The 17,898-nt window shown below is 46.9% G+C and overlaps 7 protein-coding genes across 16 annotated transcripts in view; 2 read left to right on the top strand and 5 right to left on the bottom strand.

The window, feature by feature from the left end:
• Positions 1 to 132: 132 nt before the first annotated feature.
• LOC132264286 (1-phosphatidylinositol 4,5-bisphosphate phosphodiesterase) lies at positions 133 to 6,326 on the top strand. Of its 3 annotated transcripts, none has more exons than XM_059764403.1 (9): positions 133 to 329; positions 414 to 640; positions 1,616 to 1,813; positions 2,600 to 2,679; positions 2,958 to 3,034; positions 3,101 to 3,427; positions 3,498 to 3,812; positions 3,877 to 5,882; positions 5,940 to 6,326. In XM_059764403.1, the coding sequence occupies exons 2-9, from the start codon at positions 470 to 472 to the stop codon at positions 6,006 to 6,008; spliced, it is 3,243 nt and encodes a 1,080-aa protein (XP_059620386.1). In that variant the 5' UTR covers positions 133 to 329; positions 414 to 469; the 3' UTR covers positions 6,009 to 6,326. The 3 variants fall into 3 exon arrangements, with proteins under 3 accessions (XP_059620386.1, XP_059620387.1, XP_059620388.1); XM_059764404.1 differs by lacking the exon at positions 2,600 to 2,679 and adding an exon at positions 2,165 to 2,244; XM_059764405.1 differs by lacking the exons at positions 133 to 329; positions 414 to 640; positions 2,600 to 2,679 and having other exon boundaries at positions 1,657 to 1,813.
• Positions 6,327 to 6,396: 70 nt separating this feature from the next.
• On the bottom strand, positions 6,397 to 7,400 carry LOC132264289 (thioredoxin domain-containing protein 15). Its single transcript, XM_059764409.1, has one exon. It carries the CDS (start codon positions 7,355 to 7,357, stop codon positions 6,458 to 6,460), a length of 900 nt encoding a protein of 299 aa, XP_059620392.1. The 5' UTR covers positions 7,358 to 7,400; the 3' UTR covers positions 6,397 to 6,457.
• A 188-nt stretch (positions 7,401 to 7,588) lies between these two features.
• Positions 7,589 to 9,166, bottom strand: LOC132264288 (beta-ureidopropionase). The gene is made up of 3 exons (XM_059764408.1): positions 8,939 to 9,166; positions 8,601 to 8,863; positions 7,589 to 8,536 (listed from the first exon to the last, which is right to left on the bottom strand). Exons 1-3 carry the CDS (start codon positions 9,043 to 9,045, stop codon positions 7,746 to 7,748), a joined length of 1,161 nt encoding a protein of 386 aa, XP_059620391.1. The 5' UTR covers positions 9,046 to 9,166; the 3' UTR covers positions 7,589 to 7,745.
• Positions 9,167 to 9,304: 138 nt separating this feature from the next.
• On the top strand, positions 9,305 to 10,481 carry LOC132264290 (uncharacterized protein F13E9.13, mitochondrial). The gene is made up of 3 exons (XM_059764410.1): positions 9,305 to 9,393; positions 9,454 to 9,536; positions 9,596 to 10,481. Exons 1-3 carry the CDS (start codon positions 9,315 to 9,317, stop codon positions 10,274 to 10,276), a joined length of 843 nt encoding a protein of 280 aa, XP_059620393.1. The 5' UTR covers positions 9,305 to 9,314; the 3' UTR covers positions 10,277 to 10,481.
• Positions 10,308 to 12,073, bottom strand: LOC132264244 (putative protein tag-52). The gene is made up of 2 exons (XM_059764359.1): positions 11,888 to 12,073; positions 10,308 to 11,824 (listed from the first exon to the last, which is right to left on the bottom strand). Exons 1-2 carry the CDS (start codon positions 12,018 to 12,020, stop codon positions 10,308 to 10,310), a joined length of 1,650 nt encoding a protein of 549 aa, XP_059620342.1. The 5' UTR covers positions 12,021 to 12,073.
• Positions 12,074 to 12,174: 101 nt separating this feature from the next.
• LOC132264287 (CLK4-associating serine/arginine rich protein) lies at positions 12,175 to 15,442 on the bottom strand. 2 transcript variants are annotated; one of them, XM_059764407.1, is made up of 7 exons: positions 15,205 to 15,442; positions 15,041 to 15,138; positions 13,314 to 14,951; positions 13,172 to 13,238; positions 12,839 to 12,914; positions 12,661 to 12,766; positions 12,175 to 12,601 (listed from the first exon to the last, which is right to left on the bottom strand). In XM_059764407.1, exons 1-7 carry the CDS (start codon positions 15,301 to 15,303, stop codon positions 12,208 to 12,210), a joined length of 2,478 nt encoding a protein of 825 aa, XP_059620390.1. In that variant the 5' UTR covers positions 15,304 to 15,442; the 3' UTR covers positions 12,175 to 12,207. The 2 variants fall into 2 exon arrangements, 1 of the variants encoding a protein (XP_059620390.1); XR_009468528.1 differs by having other exon boundaries at positions 12,487 to 12,601; positions 13,168 to 13,238.
• Positions 15,443 to 16,494: 1,052 nt separating this feature from the next.
• Positions 16,495 to 17,898, bottom strand: part of LOC132264293 (protein encore) — a 38,104-nt gene continuing 36,700 nt past the window's right edge. For all 7 annotated transcript variants that reach the window (XM_059764413.1, XM_059764421.1, XM_059764417.1 and 4 more), the window contains 2 exons: positions 17,360 to 17,468; positions 16,495 to 17,287 (listed from right to left, as the gene is read on the bottom strand). In XM_059764413.1, the coding sequence (XP_059620396.1) occupies positions 17,181 to 17,287; positions 17,360 to 17,468 (216 nt within the window). In that variant the 3' untranslated portion in view covers positions 16,495 to 17,180. The remainder of the gene's footprint in view (positions 17,288 to 17,359; positions 17,469 to 17,898) is intronic.

The raw sequence follows: 17,898 nt of genomic DNA, 5'->3' as shown, positions 1-17,898 counted from the left end.
CAGGCGTTTTTAATTGAATTACACCATCAGTAGTGAGCGGCAGTCGCGGAATTCGGTCCCACCATTGTCATTCCGTCCGGAAAGCACCTCGTGAGCGTACCTGCGTCGGCTCTCTTCGGCCGCTCTCTCGCGTGAGTTCTAGTACCGATCTCACGGCGCGACGTCATCGGTTAGTCTATTTTTGCAAATGGACCCTGAAGGTTTGTTTACTCGTTGTAAGTGAAGAATTCGCGAGAAAACATGGTGGAAATTTGACTTTCCACCACACTTAGTGCGTGTATTGTCGCCAAGGGACGCTCTGTGATACCAATATTGAGTCTCCAAGTCAGGTAAATACCGCGAAGGAGGCGCAAAAAGTCGCTCACATCATTGATTTTTTTCTCCCTCTCGCGCGCCTCGAATATGTCTGTCAGGTGAACATCGCGGTTTTTTTCGTTGTGGTGTCGCAGAGGAAAAAGCCACCAGGAAAATGACGAAGAAATTTGAGTTCAATTGGCAAATCCCCGTGCCGGAGCCACTCCTCACGGGCTCGATGTTCGATCGATGGACAGAGGAGAAGGACAACATCGAGACGGAGTTTGGGTGCCTCTTCAGGGTGGATGAATATGGATTCTTCATCTATTGGAAGAGCGAAGGCCGCGTAAGTAATCGAACACCTTTTCCGCCCATTCCCGCGCCCCACGTCGCCGTCTCGCGTCGCAAATGGCACGGTATTTTTACTTTTTACGGCCCATACGTGAGAAAAATAGGTGCGAAAGCGCCACGAACCGAGAACAATTGCGACGGACGAGAGAAGAGTTGTTGTTCTCCCTCTTATCAGCATGCCTAATTGCACAGGCATTTAGCATTGGAGAATTCACGATCTTTTATTGGCTCTCTGTCAAGTTCAAATGACTTTTCCGGATCATCGGGAAAAAGGGACGTTAAATCTCCGCAATATCCTTACAATAGAGACACTCGGTGATGATGAATGTGCTTCGCGAAGTTGCTCAGGAGATTTATGTCTTGTCTTGCCTGTTGCCTGTCAGGAGATAAGATATGCCGGTCGCACAGTTTCCAGGGATGTAGCAAAATAGAACGCACTCTGAGATTGTGCAACACGAGACGGAAAGTGCTTGGCTGGCACAGCGGTTCAGTCTCGTGACGACTTATCAAAAAAAAAACTCCAGAGACAGACCGAATTATTGGGCTTTGTCAGCGCAACAATTTCATCTCCTCTTCTCTAAATAATGTGGCAATAAAGCTTTTTACCTTCAGTATGTTTATCTTAATTGTGTTTATACGTTTGATGTACACCTATGTATTTTGATAGGTTTTTTTAGAGCGTAGATAAAAGTGTGATTGAGATTGAATTTTTCTGCACGGAAAAGCGTTTATTCAAACTCTAACTGCCATTCATATCGGCGTCTTCAATGATAAGCGTTCCATTTCTTAATTTTGCGAGAATCGTGAATACATCTTTAACCTCTAACGAGTCTTTTTGTATCAAATGAGCGCTAATTCATCTGCTCGAGAACAACTTAACAACGAACAAATTAAACATGAAAAATAAGAGAATTTTTCCAACAAAGACGAAGACTCTGGATTGAATTAATCGAATGGTTGTCCTTTTCAGGAAGGCGATGTGATCGAACTGTGCCAAGTCAGTGACATTCGTGCTGGAGGTCTTCCGAAAGATCTGAAGCTAACCAACCAACTTCTGGCACGTCACGGCGAAACTCTCGAGGAGAAATCTCTGACCATCTGTTCAGGAACGGACTACATCAATGTCAACTACCAACACATTATTTGTCCCGACGCAGCAACGGCAAAGGTGATGAAAATACTGCATTTTGTCCCCTTTTAACCTTCGTTTTACTTGATAATTTGACCTTTTTTCTTTAAGTTTTCCTCTAAACAGAAAAAAGAAACCACACTAATCTGTATGTTTTGTGACATCAGAATAGATTTTCTGATCACTTGTACTGAAATTCCTACACAAATTACACTGTAAGGATTTCTGTACAGGAGTGAATTTAACTTATTTTTTTTTATACCAATTTGTATGATTTTACCAAGTTGAGTTGTATATTTTTTCTTTAGTGACAGAATCCAAAGCATAAATGAAGAGAATAACTATGTTTTGACGCTATAACCATGAAATCTTATTCTAATTACCATATAGATTTGGTTGGAAGGATTACGGAATATAACACATAATGTAAAGGCAAATAACTTTTGTCCCATGACTTGCTTGAAGAAGCAGTAAGTGAACAAGAAATCCATACAAAATTCGAGGCATTTGCAAAGATGAATTTGGAAATGAGACACCAAAAGAAATGTGTTAAAAAATTTATTTTCTGCATGACTTTCTCTTGTCTTGTGATTTTATTACACAAATTGGAAAAGGACGTTTCTTTGCAAGCAATATTTATAAATATTTTTTAAGTTTCTCCAGAGACATTTTATGACATATTTTCCTTTTTTTTATTACTGCGCTCTCCTTAATTTAGGACACTTAACGAGACTTAACACCTCACTTTGCATGGAGTTTACTTGCATGTGTTTTTTTCTCTTTTTTCTCTTTCTTTATTTTATGTGTACTTTATCACGCGTGTAGATTTGGCAGCAAGGATTGCGAGATATTACACATAATGTTAAAATGAACAATGTTTGTCCCCGGACGAATTTAATGAAACAGTAAGTCCAACAATCTCGCCTTGATATTTTGTCATCATATTTCTTTGCTGAAAAAAAAATCTGTATTATCTCTAAAATGCCTTTCACTAGACGTATATATATATTTTATGCATTTTTGTGGTAATTTTTGTGCTATTTTATCGCAAAATGTTCCTTCTTCTGGTTTATGATATTGACTAACAATGCATTGTTCGTGAATTTGCCATTGTTAAGTGTAGCTACAAACTGTGTTGAATGCGAAAAGTGCTGGCCGGATAGTAATGATGTCACTCTTTCAGTTGGATGCGCCTCGGATTCCTCGTTGATCCCCGTGGAAAAGTACCAGTGAAAGTCGTGGCAAGGACCTTTGCTTCAGGTGCATTTGCAAGCTGACAATATTGCTAATACAATTGATAAATACCGATTGACTTTCGCCTTGCAGGAAAAACTGAAAAGCTGGTGTATCAGTGTCTGGCTGATTTGGGTCTTCCAAGTGGCAAGAATGATACAATCGAGAAGGATGACTTCACCTTTGATAAGTTCTACGAGCTGTACCACAAGATCTGTCCCAGGAATGACATTGAGGAGCTCTTCCAGAGCATCACAGAGGGAAAGGCGGAGAGTATAAATTTGGAGCAGTTCATCAATTTTCTCAACGAAAAGCAGAGAGATCCAAGACTCAATGAGATTCTCTATCCTTTCTATGATGAGAAGCGAGCCTTTGAGATTATAGAGACGTACGAGCAGGATCCAGAGGCCATTGCAGGGAGTGAGTAACTCTTAGCCAAAAAAAACCCTTCAAACAAATCACTCACTTGACTGTCTCTTCTCTTTTGCAGAGAGATTGACAAAGGATGGATTCATTCGCTACCTAATGTCGGACGAGAATGCGCCAGTCTTCCTGGATCGCCTGGACATCTACATGGACATGGACCAGCCACTGTCGCACTACTACATCAACTCTTCCCACAACACCTACTTGTCCGGGCGCCAGTTCGGCGGGAAGAGTTCGGTGGAGATGTATCGGCAGGTTCTCCTGGCCGGGTGTCGGTGTGTCGAGCTGGATTGCTGGGATGGCAAGAGTGAGGATCAGGAGCCGATCATCACCCACGGAATGGCGATGTGCACCGACATTCTCTTCAAGGATGTCATCTGTGAGTGTGACAGCGCGAACTTCCTACAGAATTCTGCGATATAATCAATTTCCCATCATTGCAGTGGCCATTCGAGACACAGCATTTGTCACATCGGACTTCCCCATCATTCTGTCCTTCGAGAATCACTGCAGTCGCTCGCAGCAGTACAAGTTGGCCAAGTACTGCGACGAGATCTTCGGGGATTTGCTGCTGAAGGAGCCCATTCCAGACTATCCACTCGAGCCGGGAGCCGTTCTTCCGCCCCCGTCGCTGCTCCTGCGCAAGATCCTGATCAAGAACAAGCGACTGAAGCCAGAGGTGGAGAAGCGAGAGCTGGAGCTCTTCCTCGAGGGTCAGTTTGTCATTGATGAGAATGAGGAGAAGGAGGACGCCAGCACTGTGGTGGAGGCGAAGAAGCCAGAAGAAATCGTTCCAATACCAGCTGCAGCATCGCAAGATGGTGCAGATGCCGAAGTGGCGGCTGTTCAGTACACGGGATCCACCACAAATGTCCACCCGTGGCTGTCGTCCATGATCAACTATGCGCAGCCGATCAAGTTCCAGACCTTCGAGGCGTCCGAGCAGAAGAACATCCACCACAACATGTCGTCCTTCGCCGAGACGACGGGCATGAATTTGCTGAAGCAGCAGGCAATTGACTTTGTCAACTACAACAAGAGACAAATGTCACGAATCTATCCCAAAGGCACGCGCGCGGACTCTTCGAACTACATGCCGCAGGTGTTCTGGAATGCCGGCTGCCAGATGGTGTCGCTCAACTTCCAGACCTCCGATCTGCCGATGCAGCTGAACCAGGGCAAGTTCGAGTACAACGGCAACTGTGGCTACCTCCTGAAGCCGGACTTTATGCGGCGCGGCGACAGGAACTTCGATCCCTTCGCGGACGCGCCCGTGGACGGCGTGATTGCCGCCCAGTGTGCCGTCCAAGTGATTGCTGGTCAATTCTTATCGGATAAGAAGGTGGGAACATATGTGGAGGTGGACATGTACGGCCTGCCGTCCGACACAGTGCGCAAGGAGTTCCGGACGCGAATGGTGCCCGCCAACGGCCTCAATCCCGTCTACAATGAGGAGCCCTTCCTCTTCCGCAAAGTCGTCCTGCCGGACTTGGCTGTGCTGCGCTTCGGCGTGTACGATGAGAACGGGAAGCTGCTGGGGCAGAGGATTCTGCCACTGGACGGCCTACAGGCGGGATACAGACACATTTCCCTCCGCACGGACGCCAACTTCCCCATGTCGCTGCCCATGCTGTTCTGCAACATCGACCTGAAGATTTATGTGCCGGACGGCTTTGAGGACTTCATGGCGGCTCTCAGTGATCCCAAGGGCTTCAACCAAGCCGCCAAGGAGAGGTCCAGCAACATGAAGTCGTTGGGCATCGAGGAGACCGGCGGCGGTGATGCGAAGATGGAGAAGAAGGAGGAGAAGAAGGAGGAACCGCCACTTGTCTTTGATCCCATCAACTTGCACAGCGTGAAGCAGGACAAGGGCTTCCAGAAGATCGCGCGGAAGCAGCAGAAGGAGCTGGAGGCGATGAAGAAGAGGCACGCCAAGGAGCGCTTAGCCACGCAGAAGCTGCACAATGCGGCGCTGGAGAAGCTGTGCAAGGGCAAAGGCAAAGATGAAATCAAGAACGATCCGTCCGTGCGAAAGGTGATCGCCGAGCAGATCACGCAGTGGACGCAGATGGACAGTGCCCACAAGAAGGAGGAGTGGGAGACGCTGCGACAGCAGCTGCAGGACCAGATTGATATCCTCAAGAGGATCATGGAGACCAATCAGTTGGCGCAGATGAAGCAACTGGAGGCGAAGCACGAGCGCGAGGTGAAGGAATTGAACTCGCGACAGGCGAAAATCTCAGTGGAGACGTCCAAAGAAGTGGCCAATGACAAGACGCTGAAGACCAAAGGCGAGAAGGATCGTCGGTTGCGTGAGAAGAAGCAGAACAACATCAAGCGCTTCATGGATGAGAAGAAGAGTGCAACGATCAAGCAGGGACGAGAGAAGGAGAAACTCAAGCTCACGCATGACAAGCAGCTTGAGGAGTTGAAGCACGACATCCAGAAGGTGAGTCTCTATTCCTCTCTCTGTTGCGCCTCAGTTTAACCTTCTCTCCATTTTCAGCTGATGGATCTCTACAAGCTCGAGGAGGAGGAGTACAATTTGTCACCAAAAACTGAGATTTTCGCTTAGTTTTCTCACTATATCTTTGCGCATTAATTTATTGTTGAACATTTCGTGAAGATGAGCTCCTTTTAAATGTTATACCGTCTCAAAGAATCAAATTATTTATCACTTTCAATGTGTTGTTGATACTGTACACCCTGTACACGTTTATTGTGGAAGAGGAGATGAGCAAATGTTGGCCAAGAATGCGATTTATTGAGCAAGTTACTAAACTATGATAAAAAAAAGCTCCTTAGCGAATTTACAACCACCATTTTAAATTTATATTATCTCATTATTATATTAAACAAAGTCACTAAAGTAAAATAAATACAACAAAACGAACCGACTGCGTTTCAATTCCGCCTCCTTTTGTGAATGTCGCAGGGATTTGAAGGATAGAAAAATGCGTTGCTGGTCTAGATCATAACTTAAACGTTTAATTGTACTTACAAAGGCTACAGCGATGACTAGAACTATTCTATCTGCGCCTCCGATTCCCGCCAGTTCCTCTGGATCATCTCCACGATCTGCGAATAGAGGCGCGACTTGGTGAAGTAGTATCCGGCGCAGAAGACGATGAACGCCCAGGCGAGGTAGAGATAGTAGTCCGTCTCGTACTCCACCTTGTTGGGCAGCGGGCCGTTGAAGTCCTCCGACGTGACGTAGGCGTTCTGGATGGACGGCGGCCAGAGATCCGTGTGCCGTGTCACGAAGTTGATGAAGCTGTTCACCGTGGACTGTGTGTCGTTGAAGCGCACCACCGGGCGTCCCTGGTGGAACAGCATCAGCGTGGGCAGCCCGATGATGCCGAACTCCGTGTTCAGATTGTGGTATTTGAAGGCGTCGATCGCCGCGAGCGTGAGATTCGGGAACACCTTGGCCAGCGCCACAAAGTGAGGCCCCATCAGAGCGCTACCGGGACAGGAGCGCGTGAAGAACAGCACCAGGACACACTTCCCGGGCAAATTGCGCTTCGTGCTGTTCCCGTGGGGCGACAGGAGGCTCACAACTTCCTTCATCGACTGCACCACCTGAACAGTCTTGTTGCCCGTGGCATTTGGGATGCACTTCACGCGCACGTTCTTCGACTTCTGACTCCCGTCCGAGTCATTGGTCGCCTGGGCCTCGTACACATCGTGTGGCAAGCACATCCTCCTCTCCCGGTGGCTGATGAAGTCCACGAAGGAGAAATTCGTCTGGCCAGTCACAGCGCTCATCTCTTCCGAGTTGGGGAGCTGAATTGCGGGGCTGCGGCCCTTCGACTCCATGAACTCACCGGTGATTATGTTGATGAGGAACTGGAGGCCCTTAAATTCATTGGCGTGGATGACGCTAAGCGGCAGGAATAGCAGGAAAATGCAGATTTTATGCATTGTTTTGGTTCACGTTTTGCTGTCATTCAGCAAATTTTGCACAATTCGAGTTGCTGTGTTTCGATTAAATTTCCGCTAGGTGGCTGCAAGATGTCTCTACATCACTGGCGCCATCAGGCGTATTTATTGAGAACTGATTCTGCCCATTTCGCGCGCTCTGTGAAATATTTCACGGCGGCGCCTTCACACTCAGAACATGAATTTTAGTTTAATCGAAAATATTTATTGGCAAAAATGTTATTATTAATTAATTTTATCGATCCGAAGAGAATTCCCTGAAGCAAAAATATATAAAGACAAGATTTACAAAAAAAGTGACTTGAGAGACTAATTACTTCCACTCTCTGATCAGTAGCGTCCGCATATCCCTGTGAATCTCAATCTTAGACTATTCCTTCACAATTTGCGGCTTGTAGTCCGGCTTTGAGGCTCTGGCGAGGGACTCGGCATAGAGAGGAAGGCGCTGAGTGAGCCTGAAGCCCCACCAATCTTTCACCTGTCGGCAGAGATTGAGATCCATCTCTGTAACCAAGAGTCCATCTCGCTGACGCGACAAGCCGGGCGTTCGAGCTCCATCGGGCGCCGTGGCGTACGTAGATCCGTAGAAGGGCCCAAAGTCCTTGTGGGCTGGCTTCTTGTCTCCCGACGTGAACTCATTGGGGAACTCTTCGGTGCCCACGCGATTGATGGCCACGGTGAAGTAGGAATTGGCGATGGCCGCGTTGCGCGCCTCGATGGCCCACAGAGGCTCACTGAGTCCACCCACAGTGGCGGACGGATTGAAGACGATCTCCGCTCCGTTGACGCCGAACATGAGCCAATTCTGCGGATGATGGCGACCGTAGCAAATGTTCACGGCGATGCGCCCGAAGGCCGTCTCGAAGACCGGATGGCCCGTGTCGCCCTCCATGTAGTATGTGGACTCGTTGAAGTCTCCCACGCGCGGGATGTGATTCTTGCGATGCTTGCCCAGGTATTGGCCAGTGTTGGAGATCACCACGGCCGTGTTCCACAGCACTTCGCCGTGCTCCTCGTCGCGCTCCAAGATTGGCGAGATGATCACCATGTTGTGCTGCCTGGCGAGATTCTTCACCCACTTTGTGGTGGTTCCAGTCTCTGCACACTCGGCGAATTCACACCAAGGCGTCTTCTCGCGCGTGCAGAATGCGAAGGGCATCGCTAAAGACATTGATCGCTCGTCAATCTACAGCAATTCCGAATTAATTGGGCTCTGTGCACTTACTCCACGCTTCCTGCAGACAAAGGATGTTCACTCCTTCCAGAGCCGCTGCCTGAATCACTTTCTCAATCTTGCCAAACAGAGCGTTTCTCTGGACATCCACAGGATCTGTCGTCTTGGCCACAATGCTGTTCTGAACGGCACCAACGCGCACGATCCTCGGCAGTCTGAGGTGCTCCTTTTGCGCCTCAAAGCGATATCCTTTCACATCGAAATCATTCTCCTTCGCGATCTTCAGCGCCTCTCCTGATATCTCGATTGTTTTCCTGCAATAAATTACAAAATAATGCTTCAGCATCACTGATAAGCTGATAACCCACACCAATTGCCAGTGATCTTACTCCTTCTCCTGGCCATAGAGAATCCTCTTCACCTCCCTCAGCTCCTCCGGTGGAATGTACTTCTCCAGAACTTCCTCCAGACTATTCAAATCACTCCTTCCAGCCATTATCAACACCACGAAAGGCACTTTTAATTGCAGGAGAATATCAAAAGAAACGCCTTATCAGAGCGCAAACGAAACGTCAACTGATCTGCGCGCTGTCGCTGGGCTTATATCAAGTCTATTTTTGTGGAAATACACTTTTAATTGTTGCCTCCATAGCTTGTTGATGTGCAAGAGTGTGTGGCGCAAGAAAACCACCCAAGACAGCACGGTTTTTGCTGTACTGAAGACACTATTTTTCGAGCAAAAAATGCTCAGTTGTTTATCTGACCATGCAAAAATTTTTACGATTATTCTCTCCCTCAGTAAAATGCCCAGTAATTGGAATGATTCACATTCCAGCGCTTCCTGGTAAGTTCTGTTCAATAATGGTAATCAAATTCATCAATTTGTCTTGTTAAATTTGTCCAGGAACTCCTCTCTATCGGGGCAATTTCGAGGAAAGTCTTCAGATCGTCCGCAAAGAGGCAGAAATCTACAAGAGATCCTCAATTGTACAATGTAAATTTGCCTTTCATGCTGAGTCTTTTGCTGATGATTGCATTCTTTCCAGAATGCTGTAATGATTGAGAACATGCACGACATTCCCTACGTTCAACAACGCGATCTCGGTCCGGAAACCGTGGCCACGATGACCAGAGTTGCTGTGGAAGTGCGAAAAGTCCTCCCGGACACGCCATTGGGAGTACAGATTCTCGCCTGTGGCAATTCTCAGGCTTTGGCCGTGGCGAAAGCCGCCGGATGTCAATTTATCCGGACTGAGGGCTTCGTTTTCAACCACATTGCTGACGAGGGATTTGTGGACGCATGCGCAGGAAGTCTGCTAAGATACCGACGATCAATTGACGCGGAGAGTGTGGCAGTTCTGACGGATGTGAAGAAGAAGCACAGCTCTCACGCGATCACAGAGGATCTGAGCCTTCTCGAAACTGCAAAAGCCGCTGAATTCTTCCTCTCCGATGGTGTCATCGTCACAGGAAGCGCCACAGGCGATCCTGTCAAGCCTAATGATCTGGACGATCTCTCAGGGAAGCTGAATATTCCCGTCCTGATCGGTTCAGGAGCCACACTGAATAACGTGAGTGAATATTTCCCAAAATGTCAGGGAATTATAGTCGGATCGCACTTCAAAAAATCCGGCAATTGGGATGATGAACTGTGTCCAGACAGAATTGACTCCTTCATGCGAAGGATTTCCGAATTAAGAGGATATAAATTTATAAATATAAAATAATTTACTGTCATATTCAATATATATAAAAAGTTTAAAAGATGCGCGAAAAAAAGTTGATGACTCTATCCTTCAAGGAAGACACGCTGGGCAGCCGCGGAATGATGCCCTCATACTGAGACATAATGGAGTCGTTAACAATAGCAATTCCACTCACCGGAGGATCCTCGAATTGAACACGACGCACGCATCCCTGCTGCTTCGCCGCCACTGGAGATTCTCCCTCCTTGACAGCATCCTTGTTGCCCTGAATCTTCCGCAGTGGGAAGAGAATGTCACGCTGCTCCTGCTCTTCATTCCGCAGCCGGAGAATCTTCCTCGGTGGCATCTGAGATGTCCTTTCTTGCGTTCTCCTCTTCAGAATATTCACCGGATTCAGGTGAAAGCAATCCCTCTTCGGATTCTCCACATCTTCAGAGTCCACTTGCATCCTGAAGACATTCTCAAAGTCCCCACGACGCTTCGGACTGAGAATTGTGTCACACTCAAAGTTCCTCACATCCTTGCGACGCCTGAGAGGTCGTCGCTTGCTGGACTCCTTTCTCAGTGTCTTCCGGAATTCAATGTGCATGGAGATGGCCTCCTGCAGAGCCACCACCCAGCTCTGTCCCTCCAGCACGTCCACTGTGCGGAAGATCACGCCGTCTCCTTGGCAGGAAACGCGAAAAGTGCCCGGAAAGAGTTCAGTGATCTTGGTTCTCTTCAGTGGAAATATGCAGCAACAGTGGAGAGAGTTCTCTAGCAGAGCGCCCCCTCTTGAGCGCTCCTTCACGATCTTGCTGTACATGAAGATGTCCGACATGAGAGCACAGTGGCGCCTGAGATAAGCTCCAGTGCTTGAGACTTTCTCCAGGACTCCCTCGCGGAAGAGCCGGCGTCCGGGCTTGATCACCGTTGGCGTGCGACTCACCAGGGCATTCTGCAGCGTTATCATCTGCTGGGTGTTCTCCTGCTCCTCCACCAGGGAATCAATGTGCTCCACAGTTGTCTCCACCTCCTTCACAGATGCCTGGAGTGCAGAAAAGTCCCCGTCTGATGGACTTGTGTAGAGAAGCACTTGCTGCAGAAGCAGTCGATATCGTGGCACTCGCTGAATCGGCACAATCAAGAGGCTGTTCAGCTTGGTCTGGACTTCCGGGCGTGACTCCGTGTTGCCCAGAAACTGCCGAAAAGCCGCATTCTTCTCTGTGAGCTCCTGCAGCTTCAGCAGAGCCTTCTTATAGTCGAAGGCATAGACAGAGTAGAGCCTGAAGAAGGGCGCCAGCTTCAGAAAAGCATCAGCCACGCGCTCTGTATCTTCTTTCAGTTCCTTCAGAAGCTCCCCATTGAGATTATACATCATCTCAATGTGACCAAAGAGCGCTGCATGTGTCACACTGTCAATTATCTGCAGATTTTGCAAGGGTTTCACGAAGAAGTCAATCAGAATCTTCAGCTGTTGCATGTAAGATTGTTCTGAAGAGATGATCTCTTGGACAGCCTGCTGTCGGAGATTTCGTCTCTTCTCCGTCTCCTCACTCTCTGCGGACAGAGTGTCCAGCAGGCGACACACTGAAAGCCAGGAAAAGGCTTTAATTCATCTTCTGTTGAGAGGAAAATTCCAATGTAACTTACTCTTCTGACGCGACTTCACAGTGAGAAGATTCCTCTGGCTCAGAACTTCCTGTAGCTCTCGGCTGAGGCATTTTTGCAGTGTTGGCGGCGTCATGAACGACTCGCGCTTGTTTCTACCACCATTAAACTGCATTTTCAGTCTATTGTCAGCAATTTTCCCTCGAGTAATCACAAACTTTTCCAAACTGCGGTGTTTGAATGCCGGTTCTCTACTTTCCAGTCACACAGAGGCGCTCGCGTCGATTTCCCAGTTCGAAAGACGGTTGAGTTTAAATACATCTATTCACCACTCTCCTTAACATTTTATTCATCATATGCAATCAATAATCGACAAGTTTCTTAACACACTTCTGAGAACTGCGATCCCGCGAGTCGGAACGACGGCGTCGTGACCTGGAACATGACCTCGATCGTCTCCTCCTGTCTCTGCAATCACTCCTGCTCCTGCTTCTGCTCTTCCTGTACCGACTGCGGCTGTCTCTCGATCTTCCGCGAGATCTCTCGCGAGATCGACGCCGATCATCGCGAGATCTTTCACGAGAGCGATCGCGACGACTTCTGTAACGATCCTCAGAGCGTTTTCGACTCCTGGAGCGTTCCACCTCGCGTGGCGCAAAGAGATCCTCCTCTTCAACACGAGTCACCGGAGACTTGGAAGCAGAGCGACTGCGACTGCTCGACGGTGTTCCGTACTTGTGGCGCAATTCTCTTTGCCTGAAAAGCGCAAGTTGGATAATTATTACCCTATTAATTAAAGATCTCTGTCAAATCACCTTTTGCGGAGTCGGAGCGCCAATTCACGCATTTCGTCATCGCGCTCTTGCTGTTGTTGCATTTGACGCTCTGTCCTCTCGATTTCAGCCTTTTTGTCGGCCTTGACTGCAAGGAAACGCGATAATTCAGTTAAAAACTTCCCTTCAAACCCTTCAAAGTACAAAGGGAGATCCTTACATTGCTTGTTGAGCAGAATCTGCATTTTGCGCTTCAGACGATCTCTGGGATTGACCTTGAAGGACGCCTCGGAGACCTGCAAAATCAACTGGTAGTTAGTGACGTGGGAAAGCCGAATGGGCGGATAGCAGAGCGACCACAGAAATCATCAGGATCTCTGTGGTGGCTCGCAGAGACTCTGTAACACTTGTGCGTGACAAATCGCTGCTTCCTTGCGTGATTTATGGAAATCGCTTGTGGGGGAGGCAAAGTGTTGGATTGACTTTTTGGGAGTTAATCTTGAACGGTATTTTGTGACCGAGGCATTTCACAAAACGAATAATTCTTACTGACTTTGGTCTCTGGTGCTGATGTTTTACCAACGATTGTGTTTGTTGAATTTGTAGCCACTCTGCTGGTCCTGCAAAAGAAACCCCAAAAGGAAAAGGGGATTAATCGCTTTGGTCATCCTGATTTTTGGAGCGTGGAAACTCACGAGCTAGAATCATTCCCTGATTTGCTTCCACCACCGTCCGTGGGCTCCGCTTCTGACGACGACGAAGAAGTCCTGTCCTCGCGCTTCCGTCCATAATATCGCTTGATAGGCACTTCGGGAGGCGGTTGCACAACCACCTCGACATTCCCTGCCGGTTTCTCTTGTGGCAACGCTGGAGCCGCCGGAACAACAGGCATCGGCTGAATGACAGGAGCTGGAGATTTACTGGGCATCTTTCTCACAGGCGGAGCCGCTGGCACACTTTTCCGTCTCTCCGGTGACGAAGATGACGTCGAGGACGAAGACGTTGATCGTCCTCCACTCCTTTTGGGCGGAGTTCGTTCACTCGTCGAAGAAGAGCTGGAAGATGAGGAACTCGAAGACGAGTAAGTTCTCTTCCGTCGATATGGAGATGACGAAGAAGACGAACTTCTTCTCGAGCGTCCTCTTCTGCGACTCCTTGACACGCGATTCCTTCTGCCACTCGACCGAGAACTGCTCCTGGATCGCCTCGAGCTCCACCGTCGCCGTCGAGAGCGACTCCGCGATCTACTTCTGCGTCTGCTTCGGCCCCACGATCGACTCCTGGATCGATGAACTGAGTTTGTCCTGAGATATCTCACCGGCTTGCCCACATACTCGACCTGGCCAGTGGCGGTCGCTGGTTTCGTCGGCGGTATGTTGTTCATGGCTTTCAGCTTGTCCAGGTTCTGCTTCACCTTCTCTGCGTACGTCATGGGTCTGCCGGTCTCCAGAAGAGCGCCCAGCGTCGTCGATTGCTCGACCTTGCTCAGCGCGTCTCCCTTGATGTTCTTATTGAAATTTATGGAAATCTTCGAGTGCGGCTGCAGCTCGTCTTCCCCGCCGAAGGATGTAATGTACGTGATTTTCCCTGAATTGACTGGCGAAGGAGAACGGGATTCGTCACTGTTGTCGTTCTTATCGCTGTTCTCCTTCAGCAGTGGCTTCTCCTCGGGAGCCGCATAGCTGGGAGGACTGAAAGGGCGCCTCGTGAGCTTCTTGTCCCTCTGAGCTCTGCGCTCTCTTCGACTCTTGCGCCCACTGAACATTATCTTCTCCTGCTCCTCCTCCTTGGCCAGTCGCAGAGCGTCCGCCTCGTCAGCGTCTTTCGTCAGGAAAGAGTAGAAGTCATTGCTCTTCATTCCATAATTCCTGCCGTATTCATTGAGCTCGTGCGCTTGACTTGTGTCCAATTTGCTCACATCTATCGACACATCCATGTCCAGTTCGGAGTCTGAGGAGTCTCCTCGCTCGCCAGACGTCGAACTCACCGCCTGGAGGGTTTCTGTGAAGTTCGTCGGCGCCGGATCTGTCTCATCATACACATATCCTATCGTGGCTCCTCCGGATTTCTTCTTAGCAGCCGCCTTCTCTGCCTCAATCTGTGCATTCACACCAAACTGCTCCTCCAAGTACAGCTGATGCAGGTACTTCTCCTCCGAGATGCCCAGGAAGTCGTTCTGCGCCAGGATGCGATACCTTTCGTAGTTCGTTTGGCGCTCTTCCTGGCTCACATCGTCCGAATCATCTGTCTTCGCCACCTGCGCTATGTAGTCCAGATGCGCCCTGCCATCGAATCTGTCTATCAAGACGTCCTGATGACCCTGCCAAGGCATCCTGCAAGAACCCAGACACCGAATCAGTCACACAGGAAGTCCTGAACTCGGGAGTTTTGAAATTCAAAATGTCTTATCAATATCACTTGCATGATAGCGGGACTGTCGCCAGCTGCCGCAATGCTCTGGTCCAGATGAATCTTGCATTTCCTCCCGTGGATCTGGATGAACTGTGTGGGATCGGCTCTCTGTAAAACACACCGGGAAAATGCTCAGACAAATCGCGAAAGCGAAGCTTCTTGCACTGCACTCACTATTCGCTCGTAGAAGTCTTGCCGACGTTCAGCTCGCTTTCTGTAGTCCACCAGCATACCACGGATCTTCCTCTCCTGTTTCCGCGCCTCATGCCACATTATTTAACTTGCTATCACAATAGAAAACACTCTAGAGGCCGAAGATCTGATAAAAATGTAGAAAATGTAGAGAGAAAATTTTCAGACTGTGTAACCTAAAACCGCAGTTTTTGACATGTCAAATTCCCCTCACCATCGCCACAATATTCACCACAACTGGAAGTTCGAAAATGGCTTCGTTCATAAAATCAGCCGTTGTGAGACAAGTTTGGGCCAAAATTTAAATTATCAAAAATATTGCGTATTTTACATGAAACAGGATATTTTTATTTGCCTACGAGTCTTTGGCAAAAGAAATAACTTTACATCAAATCCTTCTATTGCATTTAATCACCTGGAAGTGCGAAAATGCCTGGAAGGCCGCCCTCATTCAGCGAAACCCTGCAACAGTTTCCAAAAGAAAAAATCCTGCTGGATTCCTCATATATATATTTCTTGTATATAAATTAAAATAAATACATTTTCGTAATATATTCATCTTAGAGTAACACATTTATTCAACTTGTTTTCCTTCATCTTCTCTCTTGTATATAGTATATAGAATAGGCAACAAAAAATTTTTCTTTCAACTTTCTTCTTTATTTTTCACCTTTTTTTACCTCATCAATAGCAATATGTTGATAAATTTTGTTGTTTTTCAATGTGTTTACTACCTCGAAATAAATATACAACTCGAAAAAGAAAGAAAAAAAACAATATATTTTCTCTGATTTCATCATACAGAAGAAAACACAGCTTAAAGATTAAATAATAAGATGGATTTTTGTAGTCATACTCTTTTCCTTGTATTTTTTTCCATAACTTTTTTTTGTATAAAAAATTCAAAAAATTATTTCGAGATGTTTTTTTTTTGTTTAGAATCGCTTCTCACTCACGCTCACTTTCGCATCTTTCTCGCTCTTTCAATCGTTTTTTTTCTTTAATCGTAGGGGAAAAGGGGGCAAAACGAGATCATTGTCATATAATAAATTTAATTATTAAATTACCTGCGTCATCTTTTTTTCATTTTTTCTCTCACTTCTTTAATCATTAATGAATAGATTAGGAGTTGTCAAACATAACTTGATGAAATTATTTTATTATTAATTAATAATTATCCCTTTTATATTTATTCTCTTTTTCTGCTTCTTTCTTACTTCATTTTTTTTTTTACTATTCATTCCTCATAATATTTTTCTCCTTCTCTTTCTCTTGTTTTTTTTTTTTAAGTAAATATGGCAAATTCTCACAGTTTCGGTACATTCTTATTCTCTTTCACACACACTCTTTCTTTCTCCCACATTTCCTGCACACTAATTCGCTCCGCTGCACATCTTCATCATGTCTCGTGTGTCCATTCCTCCAACGCACTCTACACATTCCCATTTTGTCAGTAATTCGTGGTCTTATCGGGCGGTTGTTTCATATCTTCTTCACCTTCTTCTCTATCGAAATATTCTCTGCCTTACATGTTAAATAACTCTTTTGTAGATCTTTAATTTATCATATAATAGGTGTATATTTTATATATTCTTTATCATATTGTAATATAATAATAATAATAATAATTATATTAAAAATAGTTTGACTCACTCACACGTTTTTATCTCTTGCACATTTCATTTATTATTCCATCTCTTCACTCCCCTCTTCTTCTACACTCTGTCGCTCTCCACCTACGCATCTTTTGTCACCCTCTCCCAACCACCCCAAACCATCTCATCCCGACTCTCTCTCTCTCTCTCTCTCTCGCTCTCTTCACTCAATTTCCCAATCTTTCGCATCGCCGGAAGATCCTGGAACATTGGAAACGCTCAATTCAAACCCCGTCGTCTTCTCTGTCTGTCTGTCTTTCTCTCTACCTCGCGGACACACGCGCTACTTCTCTACTGCCCGATTTATCTGGGCGTCGCGGACGCTGCCACTCCAGCTGGCGGATGGCCACCCTTGTGGCCACCCTTGTAGCCACCCGAATGCGTTGGACGCGGCCCCAAATGACGTGGTGCTATTTTTGACACAACAGACCATTTTTTAGCCCGCCACTCACTTTCATTAAGCCTCATAAAATATTTATTACCTGGCAGCATCATATTCATGGGGTACATCCCCGGCGCGATGGGTGTCAGGGGCGGCGGACGAACGTCTGTCGGTGGCGAGCGGCGATTTGATGTCAATCCCATTGTTGGCTGTGAAGGAGCAGAAAGAAAAGGGAGATACAGTAAAATTATTCATTGCCACCGCTGTGTCATTCGAATCGTTGCAGAAAGAGCCGAGCATTTTTCCTTTTAATTAACAATAAACTCCAGTTTCGGCGCACAGCCAAAAAGGACCTAATAGATAGACAACACAGCAAAGAAGATAACATAAAACACTCTTGTCAGACAACAAATGCTCTTTCTCCCCACCCAATTAAAGTAACTTCTTCTTCTTTTGCATCTCATTAGGCATTTTTAGACACCCTGAGCTTTAATAGCAATATCTATTGCCATAATCCATTGAGTCTCATTCCTCTTCCTATCAGATAATTACACTCGCACTCTGCCTGAAATATGTATCTTGAGTTCGAAGGTCAGCAGCGCTTTTACACACCCACTCCAGAAATCCCTCTCTCGCTCT

Source organism: Phlebotomus argentipes, unplaced genomic scaffold (genome assembly GCF_947086385.1).
Source record: "Phlebotomus argentipes unplaced genomic scaffold, Phlebotomus argentipes genome assembly contig_32, whole genome shotgun sequence".
NCBI classification, from domain to species: Eukaryota; Metazoa; Arthropoda; class Insecta; order Diptera; family Psychodidae; genus Phlebotomus; species Phlebotomus argentipes.
Note: the sequence above shows the minus strand (reverse complement) of the source record. Positions and strands in the feature narration are given on the sequence as shown.